At 41.6% G+C, this 12,535-nt stretch overlaps 1 protein-coding gene across 2 annotated transcripts in view; it reads left to right on the forward strand.

The window, feature by feature from the left end:
- The window catches only part of patj (PATJ crumbs cell polarity complex component), a 384,258-nt gene that overhangs the window by 37,143 nt on the left and 334,580 nt on the right, over nt 1-12,535 (forward strand). For both annotated transcript variants that reach the window (XM_060830432.1, XM_060830434.1), the window contains exons 11-13: nt 1,470-1,599; nt 2,894-3,010; nt 5,935-6,011. In XM_060830432.1, coding sequence (XP_060686415.1) covers nt 1,470-1,599; nt 2,894-3,010; nt 5,935-6,011 — 324 coding nt within the window. The remainder of the gene's footprint in view (nt 1-1,469; nt 1,600-2,893; nt 3,011-5,934; nt 6,012-12,535) is intronic.

Consider the following 12,535-nt stretch of genomic DNA (forward strand, 5'->3'; position numbering starts at 1 on the left):
CTGTGTCCTCTGAATTACTTGAAAAGCTCCTGTCTTTCTGCCAGATTCCCCTTCCAATCAACTTTGGTCAACCTTTACTCAATTGTCATACAGTTACATCTCACTCGAGCGTCTCCCTCTCAAGCTGCAGGGTGAATCCTATCATATTATGGTCATTTAGCCCCATGAGTTCCTTTGCCTTAAATGCCCTGACCACATCTGCCTCATTATACATCACCAAATCCAGAACGCCCTGTTCCTACTGGGGTCTGCCAAAAACAACTCTGAACGAACCATCTGATAGATGAACAAGGTGATGACAGGCTACCAGGGGCAGGTGTATGGGATTATGGTGAATTGAGATCAGTGTGTTTTTGTCGAAGGATGGAGCAGACTGAAGGGGCTTGCTCCAAATGTGTTCCATCCCTTTGCCCAATTAACTACCCTCATCCTGACTCTTTCGCTAGACATTTCCCTTTCCCATTCAAAATAATTCCAGATTTCAGTTCCTGCTCAGATGTAAAGTTTGATTTCTGGGCTGTTACAATCATTTTTAGAAAGTAAATATGTGCATACAATGGTTAGGGAAAGCAGGAATGTATTTGCTTTCACTTCATATCAAAGCAGCACAGATTTCTACCACTCCTTACTGCAATCGTGCCCTGGGGTCAAAGTGCTACCTCCAGAGACACCTATATAAAGTCTACTAGCGCTGTGCAAACCATTTTTCTCTTCTTGATGCTCAAGGCTAATTATAACATGGACATCTTTTTTCCTTAAATGATTTGATTTCAATAATTAAGTCAAAGTGTGTTTCTGTCCCTTGATGCACAGTCCCCAGAGCCCTTACTCACTGAGAGGGAGAAGCAGCAAGTTGGAGAGTTGGAAAATGGGAGGCTCAGCAAGAAGATGAGTCAAGGCACGACAGTGGCCACAACTTGGAGGACAGGGGCAAGAGGACCATGAGTAGGAGAGGGTACAGTTGGAGGATCAGGAATAGGATCATGGGTTAGGGAGCGGGACAAGCTGCAAGTTTGATGGTTGGCTGTGAAAAAATAGTTTAAAGTGCAGGTAAGGTTGTAAACCAGAGGGATGGTAAGAGGAAGATGTGCAATGATCAACATGGTAAAGAGAAGGGATGGGTGGCAAGTGGTAGTTCAGAAAGCAGCATTGGTCGTGAGTGGGAGAGAAACAGAAAGTTACCAGATTTTTAAGACAAATAAATTTATTTTATCTTAATTTTTTTTCATTTATCAATCTCATATTGTTGCAATGTATTGTATTTCCATTTATAGAGTATGATGCTTTAATGTATTTTTCTGATCTGAAATGCCAAAACTGACCCTGAGTACACTATTTGGTTTGGATACATTATGAAAATTTGACTCAGTTAAAATAATTTCATTGAAAGTCATGATTTCCAGGAGCGTAGCTCCTGATTTCAGTGAGGACTGACTGTATGTGTTACCATTTGCTGATCATTTTTAAAGGTTGATGGAGTTAATATTCAGGAATTTACAAATCAAGAAGGGATTGATGCTTTACGAAACACTGGAAAAACCGTCAACCTTACAATAGCAAGAAGGAAGATGGATAGTGCTCACGGGCATTATGAAAAAGGTTGTTTACATTGTACCTTCATCCTGTTTTTAAAAAACTATTTAACAAAATTCCAAAAATATCATGTTTTGTTCTGGTTGTCGATTTAATTAAAAAGAAATTTCAACCTGACTTTGAACTACATTTCTAATTAGTCAAAAATAATTATTCACCTGATAGAAGAATATTGTTAGCACTTTTCTATTCAACAAAAAATATCAACCAAACTTGTTGGAAACCTCAGTAATAATGCGCTGTGCATTATATGTAATGAAACCATAGAAAAATTTGCTTTTCTTATAGTTTAAGTTAAAAAGAGGCAATATTGTTATTTTTCTGCTATCCTCCAGAATAGTTTACCAAAAGATTGCTCTAATTAATTAATTTGGCCTTTATCTTTTCCCAGCACAAGTTTTCTAATTTGTTTATATGGCTATGCTGTATTAGGGAAATGTCTCTGAGTGTATCTCTCATATACCTCCTTGTTTTCCAATGGTTTGACTTACGTGATACTTAGATGCACTGTATTTTACAGCTTAATACTCATTCATGTCTGATTTATATAACATTTGGGTCAGACAGGGAGCAAATCAAAACCAAACAGGAATAGACTGTGCATGTTAACAATTGGTAAGTCCAAAAACTCAAATCAATAGTGATTTTTGAGAAGATTTGTAGCTCAGTTTGATGACTCTCACTGATTATGTTCTCTAGTATGGTGATGAACCTTCACGCTCAGCGAGCTAACTTACATACTTAATACAAATCAACAGTTAGTAAACAGTTCCCAATAAAAAGCTTCACAGACATTTTAAAAATAATTTTGTCATCTTGTTTACTGAGAACCTGTGAAGCATAGAATTAAAATGAAACTTGACAATGCAAAAATAAAGGGTTTGTAATTCTTAGAATGTTAAGAGGAGAAAAACCAAAAATCTACTTAATCATATTTAGAAAGCTTCAGAAATTGAAGTAATGGAGATATTTCACTTCAAACTGTGCTCATAGTTGCACAGTTCTAGCTTTCATACTGTCCAAAGGAACTTAGTTGACAGTTCTACCACATGATGCCAAACGCTCTGTAGAATATGGTATACTACTTCCAATTAAACTTGGATTTTCATGAAATTATACTCACAAGAGACCTGTTCACTCCAACAATGAAGAAAGTGAATGCTTATTAATATAGGATGGTTTAAAATAATAAGTTCTTAATAAATCTCAAATGGTGAGAGGTTTGTAATGCTGTCTTTAATTAGGCAAGAGCTTTAATTGTACATCATTTTAACAGTGCACTCTCTTCCTTATTTGACAGCTGAACCAGATAATATAACTCCTGCGGCAAATGCAGTAATCACTGAAAGTAGCATTCATTCTGCTGTTGAAGAGCAGAGAAATGCACAGATGCAGGAACCACAACATCAAATTGATGGTATGTGTGTTTATGTAATATTTGTGTTACATCATTCCCTAGATCTAAGTGCAAAATTTAAATGAAAGTTGGAGTACAATATTGACAGAGAACTACACCCTCAGAAACATGAACAGAAATTGTTGGAAAAAGTCAGCAGGTCGAGCAGCATCTGTGGAGAGAAAACAGAGTGGATGTTTCAGGTCCAGTGACCCTCCTTCAGAACTGAATGTAGATAGGAAAAGTTGGTGTATATGCTGAAGATATGGGGAGGAGTCAACAATAGCTGGAAATGGAGCCCAGAGAAAGAAAACAACTGTTGAGCAGACAAAGGAATTGGTCTACCTGGAAGAATCATGAATTTCAAATGGGGGCAATTATTGGATGACAATGGCTTGGTTGTGGTAGCAGTCCATGTGTTGACAAGGCCTGGGTATGTGGTTGTTTGGGTAAGAACATGGGAGACTGCACTATCAGAATAGGAGAAAGTGAGGACTGCATATGCTGAAGATCAGAGTCAAAAAGTCCAGTGATGGAAAAGCACAGCAGGTCAGGCAGCATGTGAGGAGCAGGAGAGTCGATATTTTGGGCATCAGCCCTTTATTAGGAGCCACACGTTTTGACTCTGCACTATCAGAATGTCTATCCTCATAGATGGGACTAGCAGACTCATGCCATTTTTTTTGTGAAGAAGAGGAGGAAAGCTCTCTTTGTTTCCTGACTACTATTTATTACTCAGCCCACACTTCATGATGTGTCAAGTGAAGATAGATTTCCAAGTTTGTTATTTTTTGCAGCCTCTCTTCCTTATATATAATCTAGATTTTATCTCGAAGAATTTTGGGATTTGTTCTCTTGTTTTCCAAAAGAAAACTGAGTGAATGGTGTCTGAAGTGGAGAAAAAAAGTAGCTGTTTGATACAGCTGCAGCATATGAAATAAGATATACTGCACACTGAAACTGCACAATTTCAATTCAGTTTGCAAAATCAAATGTGGTCAAAATAATTAAGTTTGTGGCTATAATTTTGTGAAGAGCTGATAGTTGGAAAGTACTCTTGATTGAAGGTATTAAAATGAATAAAGGATGTTTAACTGAATCATTGTAATCAGTGAGCAATCAAGTGCTAAATTAGTATCATTATGGATAAGACTAAAGTGGTACATTTTGCAAATAAATGGGATAGAGGTGCTAAGTAATTTAGGGGAATAGACTCACAAATCATTAAAAGTAGCAATTCGCATTAAATAAACCACTGTGGCTCTTTTCTGTGTCTGTAAGGGAATATCAGAAACAGGATTCTATGTCATGAGTAACTCACCTGAGTCCCCACAGGCTTTCCATCATTTCAAGATACAGGTAACGAGTGTGATGAGAAAAAAACAGTCAGCCTTTTGGACACTTGATTCACCATCTTGACCATTCATGCCTTTACCATTGGCATTCAGTGGCAGCATTGTATACTGTTTTACAAAGTGGACTGCAGTCACTTCCCAAGTCATCTCTGACAACTTATGAATCTCCTTTGAGCGATTTATGGAATAAATAATTCCTCACCACACACAAGCAACTACACAAGTTCTTAGGAAAGACTGATTAGCTTAGCATGCAGAGAGCCTTGTGGACTAGTCACTGGCAGTCTGGCGCTCTTTGCTGGGTTAAATTGGCATGAGATTGACATGGATTATTTTGAAAGCAAATTTGGATAGCAGACCGATCTTCTTACTCTTTTCTTACGGAATTGCAGGAATTGCTGGCCATTTCAAAAGACATTGGAGTTACTCACATAGTGTGGTATTTCAGTTGAAAATGCGTTGCTGGTTAAAGCACAGCAGGTCAGGCAGCATCCAAGGAATAGGAAATTCGACGTTTCGGGCATAAGCCCTTCATCAGGAATGAGGAGAGGGTGGCAGGCAGGTTAAGATAAAAGGTAGGGAGGAGGGACTTGGGGGAGGGGCGATGGAGATGTGATAGGTGGCTGAAGAGTTTCTGTGCAGAGGAGATGACCTGGGGGGTGCAGTGAGAGAGAGACTCACTGAAGTCCTTGTAGAGGGAGGAAGAGAGTGTGGTATTTCAGCCTACTTCCTTCTGATTTTTTTTTCAAAGCTAATTCAGTAAGAGGTAAAAATAAAGAGAGTGTACTACAGTAATTTCTGTCACAATTTTAAGCTCTGAGTGAAATAGCAGCCCATGTGATAACAATGCCTGGTGTGGGAGTTCCGGGGTAAGGACATGGGAGAATGTACTCAGGCCCTGAAATTATTAAATTCAGTATTAAGTCCAGACGGCTGCAGGGTCCCCAAGTGGAAAGTGAGGTGCTGTTCTTCCAACTTGCACTGATGATTTGGAGATGCCGGTGTTGGACTGAGGTGTACAAAGTTAAAAATCACACAACTCCAGGTTATCATCCAACAGGTTTAATTGGAAGCACACTCGCTTTCGGAGCGATGCTGTTAAACCTGTTGGACTATAACCTGGTGTTGTGCGATTTTTAACTTGCACCGAGCCTTGGTGGAGCATTGCACTAAGCTCGAGACAGAAATGCTGAGCAGGAAACACGATGGTGAGTTGAAATGACAGGCACCCACAAGCCTGGTCATCTTTGTGGACAGATGTAGGTGTTTTGTAAAGCAGTCAGCCAGTCTGTGTTTCATCTCCCCAGTGTAGAGTAGACTATGTTGTGAACAGTGAATAAAGTGGATTGACTGAAGGAGAAATAAACTGCTACTTCACCTGGAAGCAGCGTCTAGGGCCTTGGATAATGATGAAGGAGGAAGTAAATGGGCATTTTTTTTGATTGAGTGAAGTGCAGGTATATAATGCTCCCAGTATACTATTTTTAATCAGTTGTGGCAATTACAATTGAATGAATTAATTTATTGGTTTGTTTTGGAACATTTATGTAAATAATAATTCTAAATTAATGTGACTCATTTTAATTCTAGGATCCGAACCTATTCCATCAAAAGAAGAATCGAAATCCAGATGGGAAAATTTGTTGGGACCAGAGTACGAAGTGATGGTAGGCGTTTCTTCCACTATTCAGTTGACAAGAATTGAGTATCAGGAAATAACCATATAATGCAATAAAGTTAGTGATGATACCTCTCTTCATTTTATTTGTGAAAATTGTGGAATGTGGGTTCCATTTAGAAACGGGGGTGCAGTTTTATAGGGGCCATAATGACAATGGTGGACTGTGGCTGATTTGTAGAAAATTGTGAGAGAGGTGGCAAGACTTTTCTTGGCAATGGGCACAACTTGCTGTATCTTTTATGCAACTGTTGAGTTTTGAAGCAAGATTCTTACTGAACAGTAGCAAGTTGCTTATCAAGGGACATTATTGCTTGTTAAATACTTTTTTAATGGCTTGTCTTGCCTCACTGATGTGTAGCTTCCAATCTTATCAAATGTGCCAAAGAAAGGAGAGATCGAGAATTCTAGTTACGGAAGTCAGAGGTGGTGACTTTGACTCACTGTTTGCTTCAAAGAACTTGGAAAGCAGGCACCAGTGTCTCATGGGATGCTCCATCACAGACAATAGCATCTGTTGTGCCTATCTCTGACAACACACAAATGAATAAAAGTGGACAGATCCCCAGAACCTGATCATGTGTACCCTTGAACTCTGTGGGAAGCTAGGGAAGTGATTGCTAGGCCCCTTGCTGAGATATTTATATCATTGATAGCCATGTGAGGTGCCGCAAGACTTGGAGCCACTATTTAAGAAAGATGGTAAGGAAAGGCCAGGGAACTATAGACTGGTGAGTCTGACGTTGATGGTTGGAGGGAAGCCTAGGGGACAGAATTTACATGCATTTGGTAATCCAAGGACTGATTAGGGATGGTCAACATGGCTTTGTGCATGGTAAGTCAAAGAGGATTGATGAGGGCAGAGCGGTAGACGTGATCTATATGGACTTCAGTAGAGCATTTAACAAGGTTCCTCATGGGAGACTGGTTAGCAAGATTAGCACTCACGGAATACAGGGAGGGCTAGCCATTTGGATACAGAACTGGGTCGAAGGTAGAAGACAGATGGTTCTGGTGGTGGGTTGCTTTTCAGGTTGGAGGCCTGGAACCAGTAGAGTGCCACAAGGATTGGTGCTGGGTCCACTGCTTTTTGTCATTTTTAAAAATGATTTGAATGTGAATATAGAAGGTATAGTTAGTAAGTTTGCAGATGACACCAAAATTGGAGATGTAGTGGACAGCAAAGAAGGTTACCTCAGAATACAACAGGATCTTGATCAGATGGGTCAATGGGCTGAGGAGTGTAGATGGAGTTTAATTTAGACAAATGCGAGGAGTTGGATTTTGAAAAAGCAAATCAGAGCAGGGCTTATACACTTCATGGGAATGCCCGAGGGAGTATTGCTGAACCAAGAGATCTTGGAGTGCAAGTTCATAGTTCCTTGAAAGCAGAGTCGCAAGATAGTGAAGAAGGCATTTGGTATGCTTATTTTAATTGGCCAGAGCATTGAGTAGAGGAGTTGGGAGCTGTACAGGACATTGGTTAGGCCCCTTTTGGATTATTGCATGAAATTCTGGTCTCCTTTCTATCGGAAGAATGTTGTAAAACTTGAAAGGGTTCAGAAAAGATTTACAATAATGTTGCCAGTGCTGGATGGTTTGAGCTATAGGGAGAGGCTGAATAGGCTAGGGCTGTTTTCTCTGGAGTGTCAGAGGCTGAGGGGTGACCTTATAGAGGTTTATAAAAGCATGAAAGGCATGGATAGGGTAAATAAACAAGGTCTTTTCCCTGGGGTGGGGGAGTCCAAAACAAGAGGGCATAGGTTGAGGGTGAGAGGGGTAAGATATAAAAGGGAACTCAGAGGCAACATTTTCACACAGAGGCTGGTGCATGGAAAGAGCTGCCAGAAGAAGAGGTGGAGGCTGGTACAATTACAGCATTTCAAAGACATTTGCATGAGTGTATGAATAGGAAGGGTTTGGAGGGATATGGACCAAGTGCTGGCAAATGGGACGAGATTGGGTTAGAATATCTGGTCGGCATGGACAGGTTGGACCGAAGGGACTGTTTATGTGTTGTACATCTCTATGATTTTACATGGCAGATCTCTGATCTAGCGTGCAGGTTTGCTTGCTGAGCTGTAGGTTTGATATTCAGATGTTTCATTACCTGGTTAGGTAACATCATCAGTAGCGACCTCCAAGTGAAGTGAAGCTGTTGTCTCCTGCTTTCTATTTAAATGTTTGTCCTGATGGGGTTTGAGGTGATGTCATTTCCTATTCATTTTCTGAGGGGTTGATAGATGGTATCTAGATCTGTGTGTTTGTTTATGGCATTGTGGTTGGAGTGCCAGGCCACTAGGAATTCTCTGGCATGTCTTTGCTTAGCCTGTCCCAGGATAGATGTGCTGTCCCAGTCAAATTGGTGGTTTTTTTTCATCCATGTGTAGGGCTATGAGGGAGAGAGGGTCGTGTCTTTTTGTGGCTAGCTGGTGTTCATGTATCCTGGTGGCTAACTTTCTTCCTGTTTGTCCTACATAGTGTTTGGGGCAGTCCTTGCATGGAATTTTGTAGATGACGATGGTTTTGTCCATTGGTTGTACTAGGTCTTTTAAGTTTGTTAGTTTTTGTTTCAGAGAGTTGGTGCGTTTGTGTAGTTCTAGGATTCTGAGGGGTCTTAGTAGTCTGGCTGTCATTCCTGAAACTTCTTTGATGTATGGTAAGTTGGTTAGGGTTTCTGGTTGTGTTGGTCTGGTTGTCGTGGTTTGTTCTTGAGGAATCTGCGGACTGTATTTTTTGAGTATCCGTTCTTCTTGAATAGTAGAGTCTTTGATCTACTCACAGCACACTTTTGCATTCCAGTGGACACCCTGGGGTACAACTGCAACTGCCATTGTAATGCCGCAGCAAGGGCACTTTGTGGTCAGGGATATTCACCCAGTTCATGGTCTGGACTGGAATACATTTCCTAACTGTACACTTACTGTTGTAGCGGTCACTCGCACTTAACAGCTGGAGGATACTGTATTTCTGCCTTGCACTGCCTTGCCTTGCCTTTTTATGCTTTGTTCTCTCAACCAGAAAAGCCAAGCTCATAATGTTGCTGTATTATCATGCTGTTTAGCACAGACGCAAAGTTGGGAAGTTGGCCATGGTTATCAGCTGTCCTCAGTCATGCTAAGGGAGATAGATTTGTTCACGGGGTCCCAGCACAGTAATGAAAGGGCAGCCTCTGATACCAATCCAGCAACTTGGACATTTTCAGTCAGCCAGTTGGCTGGTTAGAATCCGGATTCCCTCCACATGAGGAGTGAGGGGTTAAATTGGGCAGCCTACCATTTGCCTTGACTCTTTGATGAGGGCTTCTTTCCAACTGGATTGAGGGAAATTGTGTCTTAAATGCTGTTGGTGCAGGTGAAGAGGTGTACTGAGCAAATAAATAGGCAGAGGGCATACAGGGTAAGTAATGTTGGAACTGTGACAGTGAGTGGGGGAACAAGTCGCAGGAAATAAAGTGAGTGGTAGAGCTTGAGCCTTGATGGGAGGTAGTTATAGTACTAGAGATAAAGTGAGTATGAGATTTTGGAGAGAAGGTGATGGCACTTCTGCAAGAGTGGAGAATGACATTAGCCTTCTTTGTCCTGTGGTAGGCATTCCTCCAGTTGGCTGAGATTGCTTCAATTTGGGTGGCAATCTAGGACTAGGCTGGCATGGTTTGATGTTATGGCCTTGACAACTGGTTCTTGGAGAAAAGCAAGGTCCTCTCTTTGTACCACTCTGTCTAGCAGGATCTCCAGGTCCCCACACATAAAGCAGATATCAAATTTTCTTTGCCTGCCATGTCTGTGGCAAGTGCAGTGCAGCTCTGAGCTATCAGTGCTTGTCCAGGTGCACAGTGCCCTTTTCAAGACTGCATTAGTGCCAAGATTGCTGGTCAATTTTGCAATTTCTTGGCAGGGACAAATTGTTGAGGGAATGGCATATGGTAATATGGGGGTAGAATTGTCCAAGACGGATAGGAAGTTAATTACGTGGGTTTGAAAGGATATAGTGAGAAATTCTGCGAAAAAAACCTGATGAAACTTGACGCTTCGAGTCATAGAGGTGTACAACATGGAAACAGGTTCTTCGGTTCAACACGTCCATGCTGACCAGATATGCTAAATAAATCTGGTCTCATTTGTCAGCATTTGGCCCATCTCCCTCTAAACCCTTCATATTCAGAGACCCATCCAGATGGCTTTTAAGTGTTCCAATGTACCAGTCTCCAACACTGGCAGCTGATTCCATACCCACCCCACCCTCTGTGTGAAAAGGTTGCTCCTCAAGTCCCTTTTAACTTCTTCCCCTCTCACCTTAAACCTATGCCCTCTAATTTTGGACTTCACCTGGGGTAATTACCTTGTCCATCTACCCTATCCCTTATGATTTGATAAAAGTCTCCAAGGTCACCTCTCAGCCTCTGAAGCTCCAGGGAAAATAGCCCCAATCTATTCAGCCTTTCTATTAAGCTCAAACCTTCCAACCCAGGCAACATCTTTGTAAATCTTTTCTGAATCCTTCCGAGTTTTACAACATCTTTACTATTGGAGGGAGACCAGAATTGCACCCGGTACACCAATAGTGGCCTAACCAATGCCCTGAACCGCCGCAATATGACCTTCCAACTCCTATACTCAATGCACTGACAGATAAAGGCAAGCATACAGAATGCCTTCTTCACTATCCTCTCTACTTGCGACTCTACTTCCAAGGAACTATGAACTTGTACTCCAAGGTCTCTTGGTTCAGCAATACTCCCCAGGATGGCACGGTGGCACAGTGGTTAGCACTGCTGCCTCACAGCGCCTCAGACCTGGGTTCAATTCCCGACTCAGGTGACTGACTGTGTGGAGTTTGCACGTTCTCCATGTGTCTGCGTGGGTTTCCTCCGGGTGTTCAGGTTTCCTCCCACAGTCCAAAGATGTGTGGGTCAGGTGAATTGGCTATGCTAAATTGCCCGTAGTGTTAGGTAAGGGGTAAATGTAGGGGTATGGGTGGGTTGCGCTTCGGCGGGTCGGTGTGTACTTGTTGGTCCAAAGGGCCTGTTTCCACACTGTAAGTAATCTAATCTCAGGACCTTAGATTAAGTGTCTAAGTCCTGACCTGATTTGCCTTTCCAAAATGCAGCACTTCGCATTTATCTAAATTAAACTCCATTTGCCATTCAAAGCTCATTGACCGAACTAATCAAAATCCTGTTGTAATCTGAGGTAACCTTTTTCACTGTCCACTACATCTCCAATTTTGGTGTCATCCGCAAACTTACTAACTATACCTCCAATGTTCACATCAAAATCATTTATATAAATGATGAAAAGCATTGAATCCACCATCAATTCGTGTGGCACACTGTTGGTCACAGGCCTCCAGTCTGAAAAACAACCCTCCACCACTGCTGTCCCTCTTCACCTTCAAGCCAACATCCAAATGGCTAGTTGCCCACCACTGATGGCTAGCTTACCGGTCAATAGTTCCCTGGCTTTTCCTTATCACCTTGCTTAAATAGTAGCACCATGTTAGCCAACCTTTAGTCTTCTAACACCTCACATGTGGCTATTGATGACATAAATATCTCAGCAAGCGGCCATGCAATTAATTCCCTGGCTTCTCATGAAGTTTAAGGGTCCACTTGATCAGGTCCTGGGGATTTATCCATCTTTATGTGCTTCTTTTAAGATTAGATTAGATTCCCTACAGTGTGGAAACAGACCCTTTGGCCCAACTAGTCCACACCAACCCTCTGAAGAGTAACCTACCCAGACCCCTGCATTTACCCCTGGTTAAGCCGCCTAACACTATGGGCAATGTAGCATGGCCAATTCACCTGACCTGCACATCTTTTGAATGTGGGAGGAAACCAGAGCACCCGAAGGAAATCCACGCTGACACGGAGAATGTGCAAACTCCACACAGACAGTTGCCCGAGGTGGGAATTTAACCCCGGATCCCTGGCACTGTGAGGCAGCAGTGCTAACCACTGAGCCACTGTGCCAACCCGAAATCTACTGTTCCAATAAAACACTTATTAAAAGTACCTTAACATAATTTGAAAACCATACAGCATCGTCATCTTTGATGTCTTTCTTCTTTCGGTTGAAAATCTCTTTGGGTTGTCGTCTTTCTTTCACTGCGAATATGTTTCATATGAAAAGGTTCCTTTGATCGAGAGGGTTTCAATGTTTTGCGTCTTTCTTGATGGCAGTTACTCCTTCTGACTTTCAAAATGCCTGCTTTTGTTAGACCGCCAACATCAGATCGTTTCATTGATTCGATGTTGGCAAAAGAATAAATTCAAACTTGATTGAATTTTCGTATCCGAGGACATAATTTAAACTGGTTAAATTCAAATTGTTGTCAAAATAGTAACCAACTTTGGGATCCATTTCGCAGCCAAATGTTACGTATTTTCAATTTTCCAGTCCACTGAGACTGCTGTTGTAAGCTCTGTGCACAACAACATTCACTCTCTCTTAAAGGTACATTACATGCCTTCAATTTCATAGCACTCAACCTTCCTTCTTATTCTTCACC

The sequence above is a fragment of the Hemiscyllium ocellatum genome, chromosome 9 (genome assembly GCF_020745735.1).
Source record: "Hemiscyllium ocellatum isolate sHemOce1 chromosome 9, sHemOce1.pat.X.cur, whole genome shotgun sequence".
Taxonomy (NCBI): Eukaryota; Metazoa; Chordata; class Chondrichthyes; order Orectolobiformes; family Hemiscylliidae; genus Hemiscyllium; species Hemiscyllium ocellatum.